Consider the following 22463-nt stretch of genomic DNA (forward strand, 5'->3'; position numbering starts at 1 on the left):
AAATGGTTATTGCAAGGGGGTGGGAAAAATAGAATGTACATCTGATTTCCTTTCTGTCTTCTTTGATCGCAGAGAGAAGATAGCATTTTTCACAAGACCAAGGATTAACATACCTCCTCTGCCAGCTGATGATGTATGACATGTTGCATTGTAAACATGAAGTATTTATCGCTTTTATTTTAATGAAGTTATTAGATTAGCCAAGTTTCTTTAAAAAAACAAAAACAAAAAAAAAAGTGCAAAAGCTAATATACACGTTTTGTAAAAAATAAAAAAAGGAAAAAAAGTGAAAGTAAACAAAAACATATATATAAATATATATACATATCTATATTTTATAATAGCGACTGCAACAAGGCTTGGTTTTTCCTTGTTGTGAAATTGACATCTCTGAAGACAACTTATTTTATAAAAGATCGACTATCCCGTTAAGAGCGTGTACAGTTTTTATGCTGTTTTATTTGACTTAAAGGCTGGAAGACAGAAACAAAGTGAGTTCAGGCAAATTCACTGTAGTGTAATTTATTTATAGTGCCTTTTTTTCCTTGAAGGAAAATACCTACTTTAAGATGTATTTTAAGACTGAAATTTTGTTCTTCAGTATTTGTCATGCAGTAGAATGGAACCATTGAGCTGGTTTTGTTTCTGATACCTGAAATGAAAATACTATGTTCTGAAATTGTCACTTTTTTCAGCTTTATTATCTGTAGCTTATTACGTACATTGTATCCTTTAGCACTGTCTGTGTCATAGCAAAATATTATCACCTGCCGTGTGTTTAACACCGATTAGAAGTGACGTTAAACACTGCAGAATTCGTTTGCATGTTCTTACTGTGCACTCATAGAATGTCTTCATCGTGGTTGTCTCTGAAATATCTTTATATTCTTAACTAGATTCTCAAGTTAAACGGAGGAAGGAAAAGGGCGACAGATCTTTGTTTTGCTGTTGAAGGGAAAGGGAGTTAAGAGAGCTCTGTGAGCTAGCAGCGGAAAAACTGCTAAGGGGATGTAGCAGTTTCCACAGTTTAAGGATTGGGAGCTGATTCAGGAAAACATGCCGAGTTCAGAAAGCAGCTGCAGTGAGGGAGGGCGCTAAAACGCGTGTTCTTTCTAAAGGCTGTGCTTTGAGGTTACTGCACGTGAGACAGTGGCACTTTCTTTTGGACAGTGGCACTTTCCAGGAAGACGGTGTATAATTCTGGAAGGCATAGCTCACTCATTGCTGGTTGGACGAGCTGAGATCCAGAAGAGTTAATTTTACTGTTATCTGTTTGTTGTCATCAAAGACTGTCGCTCTACATTCCCGAGAATGCCAGTTTTGTGTCCTTGCATCCTGCAAGTATGTAAAAATACTTCTTTACTAAGCTACTATAATAGAGTTTCTCATATTTTTCTAATTATGCATTACCCACAAAAAGAAGTGCCCAACGCAAGACTAACTTTGCAAATTGCTGGAATTGCCTAGAGAGAAAATCATGCTCTCTTTTCATCAAGGGGATGTGCCCAGGTCAGATTGGCTCCAGATTTTTATGCCATGAAACCAAAGCAACAACAGTCAGAAACTAAACAGACTCATGAAAACCTGCGATCAGCGAGACTACGTTACAATATTCTGTAAGTGTTCTTCGTGAGCATCGAGAGCTTATATTCTGTTAGTTTGTCAAAGGTGAGGAAAACCTGAAAGTGAAGCTGAACTTTCAGCTTCTATTTGCCCAGTCTGAGGCCAGAAGTATTGGGTACAGGGAGTTAAATCTCAATCATTAATCCATGAAGATGATTAGCGATGACGGTTAATTTAAAACTAGTACTTCAGAAACTGTGCAGATTAGAAATAAGTAAATCACATAAGGAATCATTAGTGTTTGGGTAAACCTCTGGGGTAGCAAGCTTCCGACTGCTTGCTACTTGAAATGGTCGGTTGGTCAGAATTCCATGTCTCATGATCAGTGGAGGCCCTTACATAGTATTTATCAAAAGCGACCGTGCATTGCTGCCAGAAATACGTGCTGCGTGTAACACCGTGTCCTCACGACAGTGTTTGAATACTGGAAGAGGCTGCCCAGAGGAGTTATGGGATCTCTCTCCATGGAGGGATTTGAGGACTTGACTGGATGTGGTCCAGGGCAGCCTGGTTGCTTTAGAGCCACCTTGTGCTAGGGCTGGGATAGGAACCTTCCTCACACCCTAAACTGATCTGTGACCATATAACGAAGGGGCGATGCCCAGTGGCTTCTCTCTTTGGGGGTTCCGTTGGTGTTTTTAATCAGTGAGCGCTGTGAGATGTCATCAGTTTCTCTTGTGAGTCTGTGATTCTGACTACTGTAATGAGTTCTGTCTTGATGTGGTAATGAGTTATCATATTCAGTATTCATCTCTTGTTTTTGTCACAGTTCTGTATGATCGTGTCATTTTTGTATTATTTGAAAGTATTTCTTCTACAAAATAAAATAATTTGCCATAAACAAATAGAATTTTGTTTAATGTCATGGAAGAAGACATCGGTTCAGTGGTTTACATTCGCTGCATTTATGATATTTCATCAAGAAATTGTATGTTAATGTAACAGTGAATGTTTTCAAATAAAAGGAGGAAATTGGTGAATTCAGAGATTCTGGAGAGAGGTTACACCAAAGACCTGAAATGGATGCAGAGCGTGAAGAATGGCAGATATGTTTACCTACGTGCTGACTGATCACGATAGGTTGACAGCTGTATCTAAAACTCATGGTTGAATATTCCAAATTCCTGAGTGGCTCCTCTACCACACACTGAATTGCTTTCTTTTTCTTTTCTTTTTTTCTCCTAGCAGAATTTCTTCCTTGGTAGGTTGGTGTTTGAAATAAGTCGACACTGTTATTTCAGTAGTATCTCAGTTTATGACCAGGTTTAAAACCACTCAAAAGAATACGCATTCACGTGTCTAGGCCGTGCTTTACTGCTGCTTTCCACCTTAATATTTGCAGAAAAGCCATTTTTTGTTTCTCTCTGTGCCCCTGAGCTGCAGAAACGCAGTCAGAATTGAAGTGCTGACATACGACACCTTTCTGTGTGCAGTATCTGCGAGGCGTTAAGGGTATGACAGAGTTTAGGTTATTTTTAAAACGATCTGCTTGAAATAGTCATTTGGAATACCAACTGTCTCACTACCATCAGGATCAACAACAAAAGCTGTAATGGGTACGTTGGTGTGGACCTTCCGATATAAGAATTAAGGCTTGCATGTATTTCTTGCTGTGATTCCTGTGAGCACTTTGCAAAACTCTGAGGTAAGTGCTACGTAAAAAGAGCAAGTGCTTATTTAGGAGTTGGACACAGAACACGCAGTTCATCTGTTTTCAGCTGGATCCAAAACCAAGATTTGAATTGTGTTTTTAGGGAGGAGGGCATTTTACTGCTTGTGTTGGACCCATCTCCTTTTTAACAGCAGAGGAACGGCTGTTTGAGAAGAAGGAATGTATATTTACAGAGGGACTTGAGAAGCTGCAAGCTGGCAAAAGGAAGAACGGTTCTGTTTTGTTTGTTTGCTTGTTCCCAAAACTGTGTGTGAACGCTATTTCCCTTTTCCTGAGACTACCTGACTGACGTGCTTGATTGGAAGAAAATACCAAAGCATGAAATTGATCTGCTTTTGCAGTCTCTCCGTGTGTCAGTGAAGGGATTTGCTCGTACCTTGGAACATCTCAGTATCCTTGGGAGTTAAAAGCTTCTTGGAAGTGTATCTCGGTTCTAGAATGACGTTTTCCACAGTGAGTTTGGTGTTCTGTCCTCTTGGCAGTGAATCTATCCAACTGGAAATATGCATTTGGCAAGAGACTTGTTGAGTTCACCTGTAGGAAGGTGAGGAAAATAAGGGAATTTAGAAAAGACTGTCAAGGAAGAATAACCTTGTACTCATTTGGTCAGTGCATATAATGGCTATTTTGTGCCTAGGACGTGATATTTGTGTCCTGTGATGTAACTTATGACCCAAACGTTGCCAGGTATGGATGGTTGTGTCTGACCGATCCATTGCTGCTTGCTGTTTTTCCTACACTCTCTCATAAACAAGATGATCAAGGATCAAGGAACATTGGAGATAAATGATCAAGGGAAAAAAAATAAGTTCCTAGTGTTTAACTTCCTGCACGGAACTCAATTGGCCTATTAGTTTTGCTTTTAATGGGCACAAATAACAGACACAGGCAAGAAGTTAGGCCTTTCACTGTTCTCCGCTTTCCTGATGTGATTATAGTGGGTCTGCAGCTGTTACTGATGCACGGACGATAGAGAAATGTGATTTGTGCTGCTATGTAAGGGGCATAATCACATCTTTTCTGAAGGCATGCTCCTTGCTCCAGAAGGTTGTAGGAATTTCAGGTGAAGCATGTGAAGTGTTCCAATTTGCTTTGCTGGTCCAAGCTGTCTGCTTAGAGCATCCTTGAGTATATAAACACATGGGGACAAAAAGACCACCTGGAACTTTGCTCCTCAGCCTCTGAAGTTAGTGAAAGCCATGCCTGTGACTTCTGTCATTCGTGTGTTACCGTGTGTGCCTGGAGAAGGTCTTCCTCTCTCTAACTGTGCATCTGCTTGGAAATACAAAGCACAGCCCTGAATGCCCTTAGATGTACAACCACTCTGCACAGCTTTCGGATAAGGTGAACCAAGCAGTAAGGTACGTGTCCCAAAATAAAGCATAGCACTGTGCAGGTACAAACGTACACCTTGTAGTATTGTACGCTGTCTTCTCAAAGAACAGTAATAACCCTGCACAGAATCACAGAACTGTAGGGGTTGGAAGGGACCTCCAGAGATCATGGAGTCCAACCCCCTGCCAAAGCAGCTCCCTAGCCCAGGTTGCACAGGTAGGCGTCCAGGCGGGTCTCAAACATCTCCAGAGAAGGAGACTCCACCACCTCTCTGTGCAGCTGTGCCACTGCTCCGTCACTGCACTGGGAAGAAGTTCCCACACACATCTGTGCAGAACTTACTATGCATCAGTTTGTGGCCAATTTCCCTCGTCCTGAATGAAGCATTTTATGGTGTTCTAGTTTTGAAATACCCGATGGCAGGATTTAAGCAGAAGTTTTAAATAAGGACAGAGAAGCTGACACAATGGAGAGGATCTTTGAAGCAGCAGTGGTTTCACTGATGAAAAGGCAGAAGGCTGCAAGTGGGGTGATCTAATGTGTGAACAGGATGAGAACGAAGGTAACATTAGAGACTAAGCCACTGTGGTAGTTCTGCAAAGCTTGACTATGACCCAGAAGATGGAGGTAAGTCAGTCTAGATAAGCTTGAAATGGAGAATGGGGAAAAAAGAAAAAAATGCAGGGGATGGTGGAATTTGGTTTGTCTGACTTCCAGGCTGCTGTGATTACATCTTTCTGAAAGGTGAAGACAATTACAACACCTGAGTGCTGCTGCAGAGTCCATAGGAATGCATCTTAATTTGCACACAGTCAGGTGAGGGGGGTAGAAAAGCACCAGCTATCGCAGTGCTCAAAAATAGTTAGGGAGGGATAAAGAAGCTTGCAGTGTAATCCTGCAGGATTACAGCTCGCTGTGTCTCTCTGTCGCCGTCTCCTATCAGATATCCTATAGACGAAGGATGCAGTCACATGATTGTTACTGCTTCCTCCCCATGACATCAGTGCTTTGCAGCCGTACCACCAAAGAAAGGATGCTTTTAAAATCTTCGGGACTGGGCTAAATGATGTTGAATTGCAGGTAAGTGACATTAATTCTTCAACAAATTAGCATGCCAGATACTTGCGTGCTGCCATGCCGGAGCTCCGGCTCCGCTAGGCAGGGTTCCTGCTGGAAAAGGAAGCAGAACGGATTCCTTGCGAGCAGAGGGCTTGCAGGTGCAGGGGCTGCTTGCTGCTGTGTGCTGCTCTTCCAGCTGACATCTCCAGCAGAAAGGCTGCCAGCTGGAGCCTTAAAGCTGAGGAAGGCCCTCTGTCCCTGCGTTTTGATATGGCTCCTTCATGTGTCTGCTGAGCTCTGTGTGCAGGAGCAGCCATCATCATGCAGCTGTGCAGGGAGAGGAGGGAGCAGCGGTACCGTTTTTGGTGCATTGCTGGTTTTGTGGCTCATTGCTACGGGCTTTTTTTTTCACCCTAAAGGGAGCTGTTGTAGAGAGAGAAATGTCTGAGCTTACGAAGGAATGAGGATTAACTTGCTCAGGGGGTTAGCAGATGCATTTGTGGAAAGAGGCTTTTCCTTCATTAATTTTTTGCTGACGTGGTTTGCAAGTACCCAGTCCGACAGGTTTCCTGCATGATTTGCTGTGGTGTAGGATAGGTATCGTTTGCCATCTAACATAAACATGGAAATAATTTTCCAGAAAGGACACGGGAGATGACGAGCAGGTTTCAGTGATTACACAAGCTGCTCCAAAGGCTGAAAAAACCCCAATGAAAGGATTTTTCGGACAGCAGTATTTCAGTGGCAAAGTCCAACATCTGTTTTCTTTTCCTACAAAGGGAGTACAGGGATGCACTCTATACAAACATACAAAGACACATATTTGTAGAGTGTGGCTTTCATGGCTTTGTTTTTAATTCTGGTTCAATTTCTTAACGTATTTTGGCTTTTTATTTGCATTGCGCTATTATTTCCCTTGCTTTAATACAAGGCTAGAATGCAAGAAGCTAAATTCTTGATTGAGGCCATACTAGTCAGGGAAGTGAAACCGTATGCGTTCGTTTTTGCATTAAGAAGCCTGATGGATAAATCCGTGCCCTGGCTGGAGAACGGAGGATGACTCAGCCGCAGCTCCGCGGGGCGGGCGGTCAGGTGCCATGGCAGTCACAGTGTGCAGGAAGTTCTCTCCTATTCTTGAAAACCCTCCTCTCCCTTCAAGGATTTTTTTCTGTTGTTTCCCATCATCAAAAAAAGTGTGACACAGCTCGGGTCACAGCCAAACGCTTCGGGAGATTTTGAATCCCCGGTGTTGGCGTGCAGGATGCACGTCCTGCAGAGCAGTAGATTCCGGTCTCAGCTAATGAGGTACTTGGTCGTGTCAGGATCAGAAAATATGGGGAAAAAAAAGAAATATAGGAAGTAAAGCAAATAGTGGTAGTAATGAAACACTGGGGCCAATGAAGAGAGCGGTTTTCCAAAATAGAAAGCTTTTATTTATTTATTTTTCCCAATATCTACCCTCAAAAACAATACAAATAGTGGTGTATGGAAATATGTATGGAGCAGTTGTTTTCCTGGGTTCCTGATTGGAATCAAAGCCATTTTGTGCAGCGGCAGACAATGTATCAGCCTAAATGCACACTGAGGCAACTCAGAAATTGAAGGACTCAAGTCTTCTAACGGCTATTTGTTATAAAATGGTGACCCTGGAAATAGTGCCAGTTGGAAGGCTGTGCTTGGCCTGGTATGGTGCATATCACAGAATTGTAAGGGTTGGAAGGGACCTCTGGAGATCATCGAGCCCAACCCCCCGCCAAAGCAGCTCCCTAGCCCAGGTTGCACAGGTAGGCGTCCAGGTGGGTCTGGAACGTCTCCAGAGAAGGAGACTCCACCACCTCTCTGTGCAGCTGTGCCACTGCTCCATCACCCTCACTGTGAAGGGTGACAGAGCACTTAGATTTCACTCAGGGCACTGCCCCATCTGGATTCTGGCAGTGCCCATTCCCTTGCCAAGGGAGGCTGCAGCCTGGGCCTTCTTAAGCAGGACTGGAGGAGGTCCCAGGGATGGTGTTGGATGGTATGCCTGGAGCAAACAGGCAGGGAAACAGATACAGGCTGTAGATGAGGAGTTGTCAACGGTTTACGGGCAGGTTCGGCCCGGTTCCGTGACGATTGGTGCGGGGGACCCACGGACCCACGCCCCAGGAAAGGGGAAGGGGGAAAGGGAAAAGGGAAAAGGGAGATGGGCCTAGGAACAAAACAGCGGCAACGATCTGAGGAGGAAAGCTAATTTACTAAATAAGATATCAGAAAGCAAAATAACACAATATAATACAATATAATTGGAATTAAAGCTAATAAATCAAATAAAATGAGCAAGAGAGAGTGTCCGATAAACCGAAGGCCTTACGCTAACGCTGAAGGCGGACGGCAGCGAGCACCCACTGCTGAGTCGATCCCAAAGGAAAGAGAGTGTCCCGTGACCGCAGACAGTTTTTATCTTTCCCTCTGAGCGTAAACACGTAAGAACGCAAAGCATCGCAAAGTCCTCTGGGGAATGGAGTTCTTCTTCTCTTCTGAGACAGGTATACCTGGAACTATCGATGATCCACAGAGCTGGAGCATTAACTCTTTAACTCTAAATGCACTACATGATGTTATGATGTGGAATACCAGTACCAAAAATCATAAAACCATGACAGGAGTATAATGTTTTCCTCAGCAGACATGCATACATACCTAGAAGATTCTGGATTTGTTCAGATTTCTTCCTCTCTAGACCAGAAGAACCAGCAGGTTTCTGTTCCTGAAGCACTTCTAACATGCTGCTCTCAAATATTATCACGAGGGAGAGAGGGTTCCCCATCTTGCAGATGGGGGAACTTGGAAGCATGAAGTCACTGTTCTGTAAGCACACAGCCCACTTGCAGCGAACGCTGCTGTACAAACCAGAGCCCTCTTAGTAAAACATGAACCTCCGTCTGTGTTGGAGTGACTCACTGCCTCCACTCAAATCATGAGGAGTGACATGGCAGAACACATTAATGGCTTTTCTACTGTGGGTTTATCTGCTTTATTTTAAGCTGAGGGATCAGAAATGTTTTCAGTGAGGAGTTTATTTAATGCTGTTAAATGCACCGCTTAAGGGGACAGCTTTTTAGGAGTAAAAGTGCAGCTCTCTTTGAATATATATTTTTTGCCTCCTGAAACCTGATTTATTTCTATTAATACTATTGTTTTCTGACTGAGGAGACAAAGGGCAGTGCTGAAAACCATGCGCACTTCTTGGGACATCACCTTGTGTCACTCGATGTTAAACCAGGTTCCCTGCAGTGGGTTGCATGGGAAAACATCCGGGCAGGTTTTGAATATCTATCTCCAGAGAAGGTGGTATTTCTTCAAAAAATCAAGCTATGCTGTGTTGTTGCAGGCCTACAGGGCTCACCTGCTCGAGCTGGTGGGATGTTAGCAGAGGGACAGCCTTTAATAAAGGTGTTTCAATCTCATAAGTTCCATGGCAACCATGCTTGTGCCATTTCCATAGTTCTGACATCAGTGCTAGCAACTGCATTTATTGGGAGACTATTAAGGCTTGCTGGAAATGCCATAAAACACGTTTCTGTTATTTTTCTTGACAATGGAGTCCATTTTGAGCGATGAGAGTGCAAACATTCCACTCGACGTTTGCGGGAAAGAATTGGGTTCCCCACTTCCTTTTCTGACACAACTCAGCACCTGAACTAATTTTGCTCAAATTTTCCAAGAACCCTCCAGTGCAGACCAGACACATGATGTTTCATACCAAAGGAACTTGCCTCCAAAGGGACACGTGCTCTGGGAGGGAGCTGGGTTGCACTGGGTGCGCAGGCCTTTGGTGCTTGGGAGGTGAAGGGCAGCAGGCCTAGCTGTGCTGTGGCTGCTCCATCCCCTGCCTCAAGGGCTATGTGCCCCAGCTATCTGTTATAGCTCTCACCCCACTGTGGGGCACATGGGGTCCCCAGGCTTCTGAACAGTGCTGCCCTGTGCCTTGTATCCCCTGTGCTCCAGGCCTGCTCCCATATCGCTGCTGTGATTGCGCCCTTGGCTCCTGTGGTGGCTGAAGGGAGTGTTAGGAGACTGTGGTTCAGTCCGGAGGAGACTTTTGTGCTTCAGTTTTCCACTGCTTATCCCAAATATTTTTCCCCCCTCTGCCTCCCACACCCTCTCCCCTGTGATCTGCTGCCCTGTGCTTTGTGAGTTTGGTCGCGGCTTCGTCATTCTTTTCCATAGAGGTTAATCAGGGTAAAGCCACGCATCCGAGATTGACTGTATGTAGCTTGCCCACCCTACCACAGCAGAGAGCTCCTTCATGTGCGGTGATGGGGCCACACAGTTACGTGCTGCGGTGTTTTAAAGTTATGTTCCAGATGTGGCAGTGTGTCTGTGTTTGTGCTGTGGGAGATGGCAGTGTTTCACAGTATGATTTACTCATATGCAGGGACCGAGCCATGAATCCTTAAACTGTTTTCCCAATTTAACTGCTCTATGCTTTTTTTTAATGCCACATTATGTTTCCAGAAAAGCCTGTGACTGAGTTCAGCATTTTTTTATTTCTCAAGGAGTCCTTGCTCTGATCTCGGGCCATCCTGGTGTTTTTTAAACACCTGTTAAGGCAGAAGGTCAATAAATGGATCGCCTTTTCAGTCTGAGGCAGTCAAAATGAATAGTCTTATATCGCTCATGGATGTTTTTCAGACTGGAGAAAACCACCCATTTAACTCACAGTCCAGCCTACCTCTGCTGAAGGTACCTTTCTTGTAAGGTCCTGTTGGGTGATGATACCATCACCATTTACCTCCTCCTGTATCTTGTAGGATGCGGCTTTACACTGTGGTTTCTAGGTTGTCTTCTATGTAGCAGAGAATGGAGGAAGAATTGCATCTATCCCTGCTGGCATTTTCCATTCCCTGATAAATAAACCTGGTGCTCTCACTGCTCCCCAAAAAGGCATATTATGCCCCTAGTAATCTTGCTGTACTTTTAATTCATTACTTCAAGGCAACTTCATAATGCCTGTGCGTGCTGACATCCAGTTTTATTAGGCCTATTTTTCCCTGCCAGGCAGTGCTGAAAGCCTCTGGTGTGGCTGTGCAGTGTGGGCCTCAGCATCACCCCCTTAGGGCTCCTTCTGAATGCTGACTTCTTCAGCTCTCTCTGCAGGTGCAGTAGTGACGTCCTGCTGGCATGGCACCCAGCACTCCAGATGAGATGCTTGTGCTCAGCAGGTCACACTGAGCAGTTTGTGGCAAGAAGCATGGCTGGCCACGAGGCTGGGGCACTGCACTTTGTTTCTTTGAGCACTCAGGACTAGGAACATTCAAGTACTAAAATCAGACACTAAGCGTGGCAATTCATCTGTCAGAGAGAAGGATTTTTGTGGCGATTGGCAGCTGGTAAACCAGAAAGACTGCACCATTCATAATCTGATCCTAAGAAAAACAAGTCCCAGAGATTTGCACGTGCCCAGGGAAAGTCACTCCGATCACATAAAGACTTGCAACATGCATTTAGGATTCTGTTTTCTCCCCCTACCCTCTTGCCACATCCATTCCCTTATGCTATAGCAGAGAAGTCATTGACAGAGGTGTGCTTTGCTGTTTGCGAGGTTGTTTCTCACATAGCAAAGTCCACACTGCTACCTTGAGGGAAAGCAGCATAAAGATGAAAGCGGATAGGGGAACATTACTCTGCTAGAAATGCTGGAAGTGCTGGAAAAATTCAGTAACTGTGATCTGTTAAAAGTAACCTAAAACTTGTTGGAAATGCATTTCAAAATGTACCATGCGATGTGTCCAATTAAAACAGAAAACAGGATGAGGAGACCATAGCACATCTAGGAGCAACAGGCGAGGGCCAGGACTTTTCCTTTGATGACTGTTCAGCTCGTTGTTTCTCATCGGTGTACTTTTCAGCTTCTTTGAACCATGGGATGTTTTGGTCTGTGCTTGCAATGTCAAGTGTATTTCAGATCAAATTGGGCAGTTAATGTAATACCTGCAATGTCAGTACACTGATACAGCTCTTCTAACTGTGGTTTTTACATTTTCTCATGCTGTAGCAGTGCCATAAAGTTCAGAGGTTGTCAACATTTCTATTATAAATGTAATTTATCGCTTTTCCATAAAACTTAGCTCCTAGCTGCTGTGCATCGTACAGCTGATTTGAATCACGAGATGAGCTTACTCACTGTGGGACCTGCAGGAAAAAGAGCATGACCTTAAATATGATAGTACTACCCTAAAAAGAAAAAAAAAAAGAAAGAAAGGGAGTAAATGTAATGGAAGAGACCTATGCTACAGTCTGTATTGTACCTGTCATGCTCCTTGCCCATCAGCAAGCTCACTGTAGCTTGTGCAGGCTTGTCTGCACTAATCCATGTATTGCTTTCTTTAGATGGGATGTTTCAGAGACTACTTAAAAATACTGACATCAAGGCCTGTGGACTAATATTCGAACTGAACTTTTGGTCCTTACCTCCATCTCCTCTCATGCAGTGCTTCACAAGTGTATTGGTTCCAATAGATTTTTTTCTTCATTATCTGTTAGCAAGAATCAGTTTACAGCTGAAAAAGCAGAGTATTGATTAAAATGTCCAGTTGTAGATATATTAAGCTATTCAGTGAAAAAAGAGCTGAAGAAGGCTCTTTCCATGCTGAATCACAGGGAGTGAGATGGCAGCTGTGATTCAAGGCCAATAAAGACAAAATGATGATGGGGTTAGTGACTCTAGGATCCCACAGAACAATGGGCACCTGCCTCTCATGCAGTTACAGCAGGTTGCACAGCAAAAATGTTGGATGCATGCCCTAAGCAAAATGAGTGCCAGGAATTATTAGTAAAGAACAGGACTCTAAGCAGGTAATGTTTGCTGTTGCACCTTTACTGTCATTACAGTGGATTGCTGCTGTCCATGTTTGGATGACATTCGTTTGCCCCTAACATCTGTGTATTAAATTGAAGTATCCATAACTAAATTGTTAGTGTAAGGCTCTAGTTCTGCTGGCAGGACTGGAAGGATCTCCAGAGGACAAGTTACTTCATCCTGAAAGAAGCTTTGGAGATTGTTTTGGATGCTTCAGAAAGGCAAGATAAATAACTGCCAATTGAAGAGAAAGGCAGCAGTACTCACAGTGCTTAGTGCCAGCACATAAAAAGCATGAGATCTCTATGCAGCTCAGTTAAAAGCGCTGGAGCCAGAACTGGGTTTTGTCTGATCTGATGTCACATCTCTGCATTCGAAAGCATGGCAGCTGACGTGGAGTTTCAGGCAGATAATCATCCACCTAGCTGCAGTTTCTAGAGCTTGGAATGCTATCTAGAGTTCAAAGTTTGTTTTCTGAGCCTTCCATGGCCCTGCAGTCTCTAGCACTTCCTTGTGTCCCTGGGCATGCTGCACAACATGTATGTTTGGGACAGATTCAGGCTGAGACCATAATTACTCACATACTTGTGGTCTGGCCTGGTATTATCCATCACAAAACTGTCATGTGCCTGGCATTAATGGCATACTTAAGAAGCTATTTTTTGTGTGACACAACTAGCATATTGGGTAACTTTCTTGTAGCATTAAGGAGAACTTGCCAATTCATTCAACACAATAGTTTCCAGACATTTTTTATAAAGCAGAGAGATTGCCTGGGTTCAGGCAAGCAGTCAGGACTGTGTGTTTCTTTCTTCACTGTATGGAAGAGTAGGTTGAAGGAAATGATCTGTGTGCTACAAAATAATAGCACTGTCTGATTCTTTCACTTCATGCCAGCTTCCCACTACAGACCCCAGTCGTGGTTTACAGGACATTGAACTCAAGACCACTTGCAGCTTCAGCTCCCCGCTGTCAGCTGCAGCATCCTACCTTCAGACTCTCATTTCCCTTACTAAAACAGGAGTGTGCTCTCATCTGTTTTGCTAAGTACTGCCGTTTTCAACTGTCACTCCTCTTTTTAACCACCTCTATCTTGTGGCTCCTTATTTGTGCTCCTAAGCACCATGTGCGGGGTCATCTGCTCTGTATTTGGCCTCCTTTCCCAGAAGAATGGATTCTCTTGCAGGCAAACATGCTGTATTACATTGTGTCTGTCACGAGATTACTGGCTCTGCAGTCAGTTCTGTAAGACTCAAAGTCTGCAACTGCCACTGGTTTTCTTGTATCTTTTCTTGTGTTGAGTTGTTTTTTTTTTTCCTTGTGAGGCAACAGTAGCCTAACATACTGTTGCTCTTTTTCATTATTTTATTATTATTTTTATGTTTGCCTTTTCAGATTGCAAATCATAGGTACTCTCCCAAAGACTCTATTACCCAGACACTTATTTTAGGATAGGTGATGCTATATCACTCTTTAGAGCAACACATCTTTCTCTGCCTCCAGAGGCAGCTTAGGTAGTTCTTACAGTCTAGACACCAAACTGGATGAAATTAAGTTGGTTGAATCCTATGTGCCTAAAATACTTACTTAAAGTACTGAACACAGTACTCGAGGCATAGCCTTTACATTTGGTCTTGTTGTACCTCATACAGTTGGCCTCAGCCCAGCAATCCAGCCTATCCAGATCCCTCCATAGGGTCTTCCTACCCCCAGGAAGATTGACACTTCCTCCCACCTTGGTGTCATCTGTGGATGTACTGAGGGTGCACCCAATCCCCTCGTGCAGGTCCTCAATAAAGATATCAAACAGGACAGGCCCCAATACTGACCATTGAGGAACACTACCTGTGACCTGTCACCAGTTGGATTGGGCTCCATTCACCACCTCTCTCTGTGCCCATCATCCAGATGGTCTTTTACCCATTGAAGAGTACAACTGTCCAAGCTGTGTGTTGCCACATTCTCCAGGATAATGCTGTGAGAGGCTTCAGGACAATAGGTGTGGATGGTTCTCTGCTTTCTTTTCTATAGTCTGAAAACACAAATGAATGATAAATGGTAAATTCCAGTGTATTATCATTTGTCTTCTGATCTAGTAACTTTGCCTACTCAGTAACCTCACCACAGACAGGGTGCTTCTTCCAGCATGAGATCAGCATGTAGCTTTGCAGAAGAAACCCAGGACCATCTGGGGTTTTGGGGGCACTGTTTGCAATAAAAGGGTGACATTTCTGCACTTGGAGCTTGCCAAGCTCTTAACGTAGTCTTCAGCAGTATACTTTTCTTGGTAGTGATGCATAGACCTCAGTAAGTGCCCACTAGAATTGCTGAGCCATGCTCTCTTGAGTTTGTGGTTTGTGGAGGGACTTTGGAAAACTTGATTCTGACGTGTTTGGCAAAGCTACATGAATTTACTGAAATACTTGTTTTCCCCTCTATATACAGACCCTAATATGGTTAATGCAGGAGAAATGAATGGTTCTGGCAACCTGATGGATTTTCTGGATGAGCCTTTTCCCGACGTTGGGACTTATGAAGATTTCCACACTATTGACTGGCTGCGAGAGAAATCACGTGACACTGACCGCCATAGGAAGGTAATGGCAGCTGGGTTTGGTGTGGTTGGTATGGCCAACCCAGATGCAAGAAAAGACAGGAGTTTCTCAAAGCTCTTAATTGTGTTTTAGGAGAACTTATAAAAATATGGATGTCTTCATTTTGTGAATGTGGAAGTGTTTTCTGCAACCTGTGACAGAGCATCTCTAAAATGTGGTTTGGACCAGAGAGAGTAGGGAGTAAAAGAATTTTTAACACACTTATGAGTAGATTTATATATATAGGTAGATTATATAGATAGATTTATATGTATATTATTTTGATGTGCTAAAATTGTGTTAGCCTGAATCTAAAACACAACTGTATGTGCATATCATTTCAGATTACAAGCAAAAGTAAGGAATCCATATGGGAATTCATCAAGAGTTTGCTGGATGCCTGGTCAGGATGGGTTGTAATGCTTCTCATAGGACTTCTGGCAGGTATGCGTGTGCTAACATAGTGATTCCCAGCACCACCTCACCCAAATTTGCTGCAGTTCCGTTTGTTTCTCTTTTTAGTTGATTGTCTGTTTGCTGATGTTTTGAGCTAAAATAACAGTTATGTCTCCATGCAGTTATAATGCTTAATAAAAAATAGCTTATTGCTGACTTAGAAAAATTGCTATTAATCACGGGAGGGATTTTCCTTGAAAATACGTATCTAAGTACTTTACACTCAATTGACTACTTTCACTCTCTGAACCTTTGATTCACACTAGTCAGTTTTATTGCAGATATTTTTTTCCTTGTCTTCACTTAACTGCATTCTGCAAGTAAATATTGTCATGCAGGGAAAGAAAATATTGGTCATGTACTATCAAAAGGGAGCTTTGTAAATCATTATGTCCACTTGGTTATCTTTATATATATATATATATATATATGCATGAAGGGAAAATACAGTTTCAAACTCAGTTCTGCATTTGCTCACAAGCCAGACAGACATTACATATTTAACGGCTTGCTTGAGCTCAGATGGTAAATTCATTAATTGCTTAAATTGCTCCTGTCTTTTGCATGGCTTAGTACATCTTCCAGCTTGGAAAGCTCTACTTCTATTACCATGTTGAAACAGCTGCCATTTTTTTATACTTTCCCAGTGATGTCAGGGTGCTCCTGTGTGACACTGCTTGGTAGAACCACGATGCAAAGCTTCACAGTTTCCAAGCAGTGTGAATCTCTTTCTTGCATGCATTCTGACAAGTTAACACATTTATCACAGTTGTTCAGGCATGTTAGAAGTGCCAGGGAAGGTCTTAAGAAAACATTGCTGAAGTGACATTTTGGCAAATCATTCTGTTGTATACATGTTTCCATAGTAATTTCGATGAGTGAATGAAATAGAAAGAAAGTCCAAGGTTTGTTTCAGTTCCAGTTCACAATGAAAGCTCATTTTGGCATCCTCAAGGTTATTGAAACTCAGAAATGATAACCTCCAACAGAGCTCTAACACTTGTACATATATCCTACATACTAAAGGGAAAGGTGGAGCTGAGGTGCATTAGCTTTTGCAAACTTTGCAGTGGCACAGGTGCAGAACAGCACATTTTACCACAAAGAATAGAGATTAGCCTGCTCTTCAATTTGGCAAGGACCTGTGAACAAATATTATCTGCGCGCTCATGATTTGGGCTGTAGACTTTGCCTGCTCTTGGAATGATACACGTACTCTGTGCCTCTGAAAGATGGAGCCTTGGTTCAGCTGCAAGGCCATGGTGCAGCTCTTGGGCAGATGAATCCAGGCACTGCCAGGGGCAAGGACAAGGGATGGCAAGGAGGGGAAAAGCAGTAGTAGTAGTATCCAGGGCATGAGGGGACTGTGCCCCTGCCACAGCCTTACAGGGGACAAGAGGATAGCAAGGTGGGACTTTTGAGGAATGAGATGGCAGGAGCCTCCATGTACTTCCAAAGGCAATTAGAAAAGTTTTTCAGGCCCAGGAGTTTAAGGTTAGCTTAAATTTTTCATTACAGGTGGAGGATGTATAGACCTGGGGACCAAATTCAGTTCCTTTGATGGAAAAATATGGAAATAAACATGTGCTATATTGCAGTCTAGCTTAGTAATTAAATGATTAATTTCCTGAGATGATGAGCAGTCTGCAACTTCCATTAATTTCACTTGAAGATGCAAAGATTTAGAACTTGGATAAATTCTAGTTCTGGTCACTGGACTAATGAATCAGTAACTTTCATACTGTTATCCTGCGAACATTGGTCTTTTCCTCTTGTGATTTTCTTCTCTGTAAAATACGTGTAGTAAATCATAGCAGTTTCCTCTTTATGTGAGTCCTGTGAAGCAAAAGGGATTAGTTCAGCTGTATAATTAAGCACATTTTCTTAGAGGCACTGTGGTGCATGGAAGCTTATGATAGAGAACTGAATGTTATTTCTCTACTCTGTTACTCACTTCATTAGGGGAAAAGTATTCAAATACTTCTTTCATTTGCACCTTCTATTAGGTAGCATTAGTTTTAAATTATCTGATTAAGTATTATGCATATTTATAAGATTGGAGTGACAACAGAAAAAAATCAATGTCCACCAGCAGATGTAAGAGGCACAGCATTTGGTGCTTATGCCCAAGGGCTGAGGATTCTTTATGCTGTCTCCTGAAAGTTTCAGAAAATTGGAGAATTTAGACTTTACTGTAAAACTCACTGATTTATGTATGCTGATGTTACTCACAGCATGGTGATATCTAGTCATCTAAAAATGCATTCCATCACTTCCAAAGAAACTTGGAGAAATGGAAAGAGAGTGCAAGAGAAAGCGAAGGCCTACAAAGAAAATGACTGTTACAGGCATCACTGCTCCTGCAGCCTGTTTTATAGTGGTCTTGTCTGGTCTCTGATGAGAGGTAATGGCCTTAAGGTGCACCAAGAGAGGTTCATGTTAAATATTAGAAATAATTATTCTCAGAAAGAATGGTGACACATTGGAACAGGCTGCTCAGGGAAGTGGTGGAGTCACTGTCCCTGGAGGTGTTCAACAAGCATACAGATGTGGCACTGAAGGATATGGTTATGGGCGTAGTGGGGATGAGTTGGTGGCTGGACTAGATGATCACAGAATCAGAGTTGTAGGGGTTGGAAGGGACCTCTAGAGATCATTGAATCCAACCCCCTGCCAAAGCAGCTCCCTAGCCCAGGTTGCACAGGTAGGCGTCCAAGTGGGTCTGGAACGTCTCCAGAGAAGGAGACTCCACCACCTCTCTGTGCAGCTGTGCCACTGCTCTGTCACTGCACTGTGAAGAAGTTCCCATGCACATTTGTGTGGAACTTCCTATGCTTCAGTTTGTGGCCATTTCTCCTTGTTCTATCACCACACACTGCTGAGAAGAGTCCAGCCTCATTCCTTTGCCTCCCACTCTATATAAATAATATAAATATCCTTAGATATTTATAGACATGGATCAGATCCCCTCTGAGTCTTCTTTTCTCAAGGCGGAACAGACCCAGGTCACTCAGCCTTTCCTCATAAGAGAGGTGTTCCACACCCTTTATTATTTTTGTGGCCCTCTGCTGGACTTTTTCAAGGAGATCCCTGTCTTTATTGTACCGGGGAGCCAAGAGCTGGACACAGTACTCCAAGTGGCCAGGGCAGAGTAGAGGGGGAGGATCATCTTCCTTGACCTGCTGGCCACGCTCATTTTAATGCACCCCAGGAAATGATCTTAGAGGACTTTTCTAACCATACTGATTCTATAATGCTGTGTATAGTTCTTCCATTACAATAAAAATTCTGCTAATGTACTGCTAATGTAGTTGAATTGTTTATCAATGTGGTGACAGGTATTCTTCCTCAGGCACTGAGAAAATATGCTCATTTGTAAACCTCTGTGGATGTTATTATTTTTTTGTTCTATGAATAAAAAGCAGGTTGTGTGGACCTTAATTATGTGATTTTTTTTATTATTTTTTTCTCCTTTCACAGAAATAAAAATCAGAAAAGTTTATTAACAGGTCAAAGAAACTGACTCCTACAGGAGAAATGAGCAAGCCCCCCACTCCTCCTCCCTTCAGTCGATTGGATACTTTGCAGGAACCAGAAAAAAATACAAGTTTTGGAACTATAAAAACCATCCATTACTTACCTTTTTCAAAATACCTAAAGTATTTTATTCTCACTGAAATTCGTCAATGAATTTATTACTGGTTTCCTTGAAATTGTACTAATGATCACTAACAAAAACGTTAGCGACTTCTACCTGTGAAATAAGCTCATACCTTCCAGTGTGTAATTTCTGTGTTCTGGCTTCTTCTAACGTCTGTCTTCCTGCTGGTACTGTAGGAATACGTCGGCTTTTACCGACAAAATACGCTGGAAATGTTTCCCTTGGGGTCACACCTCGTGAAGTTTAAGCCTCTTCTGGCCACTGGATGTCGCTGTAGCCCTGTGTAGTTACTGGGAAAAGCTGAAATAGGATTTCCGTAAAGAGAAAATTTGAAGTCTTTTTAATCTGTGTGTTTGGATTGGTAATGAATGTACGTATCAAGAGTCTTATTCCATTAAGTTCCTAAGTCAGAATTTGGCATCCATATTGTTTTTGTACGGAAATCATCCTTGCTGCCTTGGGACCAGAAAGACTAAAGGAAAAACAATGGTGTCCCTCTTCCTGCCCACTCCTGAAATGCAGTATGGTTTGGGCCCTGTGTCCTCGTTCTTACACACAGCCCTGCTGACCTGCATCAGCTGGTATGCATGACTGGAACAGGCTGCAGAAGAGAGCCCAGCATTACTTGGGCCATCCCTCTTTGTCAATTAGCCAGCATAAAAATGGCAGTAATAAAAAAAATGCTTTAGGAGAAAACTTTGAAGGTCAAACATGTTGGTATGGCTGTTTCTTTTCAGTTCTCCCATTGTTTCTTCCAGTTCTTTGGTATATCCATGCATAAGTTGCAACTTCTTCCCCAGATTGTGTACTTTGGCTTTTATTATAAACAGATATATTCACCTCATGGCTTGATATTTTTCTATGCCACACCTCCTTTTTATGCATTTCCTTTTCCAGGCACATTAGCTGGAGTGATAGATTTAGCTGTGGATTGGATGACAGACCTGAAGGAAGGTGTCTGCCTGTCTGCATTCTGGTACAGCCATGAGCAGTGCTGCTGGACGTCTAATGAAACGACCTTTGATGACAGAGACAAATGTCCCCAGTGGCAAAAATGGTCTGAACTTCTCGTAAACCAGTCAGAGGTATGGGAGACATGACTGGGTTGGGGTCAAAGAAGGCCAGAGAATGCCTCTTTTCTGTACTTGCTGGTACTGTCTGCAGATAGATTCTCTGGAAGAGAAAATTTTATGAATGGAAAGGGATGTGTTTTTTTCTTTGGTTGATTGGTGCTGTTGTTGTTGATTGCTGTTGTTTGTTTGTTCATTTTTAACTCATTAACACAAGCAATATCTGGATAATTTAGGATAGACCTCATTGTTAAAATTCCATGTGTGATGGAAACTGGAAAATCTCCTTTTTTTTTTGTTTTGTTTTTAATTGTTGTTATTTTCAACGCGAACAATAATGTTTCAAACAGAATATGTGGAAGTCTTGCATCTTAAGACATCTATGGTAGCCTTCCTCAACCTCTGTGGCAGATGGTACTTTCATGGTATTTTATTTCCACCTCAGCTATTCAGTGTATTAAATAATATTGATTCCTTCGAAACTCATATTTCAGAGGAGAATTATTGTGTTGAAAAAGATCCCCCATTTTTACAGGTGACTTGGACATTGGGTAGATGGGACAGATGTGTCATTGGAAAGAAAAGGCTTATGTGATATCATCCCTGGAGGCTCACAAGGCAAGGCTGGACGTGGCTCTGGGCAGCCTGCTCTAGTGGTTGGTGACTGTCTACGGCAGGGGGGTTGAAACTCAATGATCTTTGAGGTCCTTTTCAACCCAGGTCATTCTATGATTCTTTGCTTCTATGATTCACTTTATGTGAGAAATAATAAGACATAAAAATTGGGTCAAGATTCAAGGATGGACAAGAGGGAGTTGCATGCAGGCATTTGTTCTGGCCTGCTCTGTCTGACTCTGTGAAAGCGATGCCTTTAATGCCAACACTTGGATCTGTCTATCTCACTGGCAAGCCAACATCAGTCTCCCATCTGAGCATGATGCAATTTCCTCTTCTTCTTTATTAAGAGATTAAAGCTGCTGTCTCTTCTCCTTTTCCTTGTAGATAATGTATTGGTTTTGGAATTAGTAACGTTTAGTATTTGAAGGTTTCCTGCTGATGGATGAGAAGCAAATAGGAACATTGCAATGACAGCATGTTATAGGCAGATATCCAGCAAAGGACAACGAAGCTGCGAGGGGTTTGGATCACAAGTCTTATGGGGTGCGACTGAAGGAGCTGGAATTGTTCAGTCTGGAGAAGAGGAGACTCTGGAGAGATCTTATTGCTCTCTACAATGACCAGATGGGAGGTTTTGGTGAGGGGTTGACCTCTTCTCCTGTGTAACTAGTGACAGGACTAGAGGGAATGGCCTCAAGTTGCGCCAGGGGAGATTCAGTCTGGAAGTTAGGAAATATTTGAGTGGTCAGGCACTGGAATGGAGGGAGGTAGTGGAGTCACTGTCCCTGAAGGTATTCAAGAAACATTTAGATGTTTCTTGACACGGACCTCGTTTAGTGGGAAATATTGGTGGCAGATAGATGGTTGGACTGGGTGATCTTGGAGTCTTCTCCAACCTTGATGATTCTATGATTCTAAAGTCCTAATAGAACTTTTTTGTTTTTAAATACATGATAATGCAATTAGGGCAGTAACAAAGGAAAGAAGATACATACTTCTATGCCATAAATCTCCAGACAGGCGATTGAAAATGGGTGACTTGGAGAGATTGTCTCAGATCTTCATCCAGTGTGGAGGTGGTCTGGCCCTGCTGAAAATGTTTGAGGCAACTTCATTGCTGTACACGTTTGTTATTCATGTTCTCTTCAGCACTGCTTTAAGTTTTTGGTTAAAGTAATACTAGATGAGAGCGTCTGTGAAAATGTACAACCCAATTTTCCATACATCTAATTAACCGTAGTGAAAGTAGTGGGGTGCTTGCTGTTCCTGAACATTCCCACCACTTAATCACAGGCAAAAATCTCTCTGTATGGCTTCCAGTCCACAATGCCAAACTTCCCTTTGCCAGAGGTTTTTTAAGCTTGCACGGTTCTTCATAAACAGATGGTTCAGACGGGTGTATCTTTGTAACGGTGAAGAAATATTACCCCAGTATAAAGTTGCAGGACTGGGGACAGGGTTGTAATTTAAGTGAACAAAAAATGTGGTAAGTCAAAAAAGGGTAGAATGTTACAATTGTTATGGGATTTAGAAA

General features: G+C 42.7%; 2 protein-coding genes across 4 annotated transcripts in view; both read left to right on the forward strand.

Annotated features, from left to right (window-relative positions):
• The window catches only part of WWC3 (WWC family member 3), an 88995-nt gene extending 88690 nt beyond the window's left edge, over positions 1-305 (forward strand). For all 3 annotated transcript variants that reach the window (XM_065741360.1, XM_065741361.1, XM_065741362.1), the window contains exon 23: positions 73-305. In XM_065741360.1, coding sequence (XP_065597432.1) covers positions 73-139 — 67 coding nt within the window. In that variant the 3' untranslated portion in view covers positions 140-305. The remainder of the gene's footprint in view (positions 1-72) is intronic.
• Positions 306-5620: 5315 nt separating this feature from the next.
• The window catches only part of CLCN4 (chloride voltage-gated channel 4), a 34939-nt gene continuing 18096 nt past the window's right edge, over positions 5621-22463 (forward strand). The window contains exons 1-4 of the mRNA XM_065741370.1: positions 5621-5710; positions 14976-15127; positions 15469-15568; positions 20139-20326. Of these exons, the coding sequence (XP_065597442.1) occupies positions 14984-15127; positions 15469-15568; positions 20139-20326 (432 nt within the window). The 5' untranslated portion in view covers positions 5621-5710; positions 14976-14983. The remainder of the gene's footprint in view (positions 5711-14975; positions 15128-15468; positions 15569-20138; positions 20327-22463) is intronic.

Source organism: Cyrtonyx montezumae, unplaced genomic scaffold, assembly GCF_038088225.1.
Source record: "Cyrtonyx montezumae isolate F1298 unplaced genomic scaffold, pur_monq_1.0 scaffold_3, whole genome shotgun sequence".
NCBI lineage: Eukaryota > Metazoa > Chordata > Aves > Galliformes > Odontophoridae > Cyrtonyx > Cyrtonyx montezumae.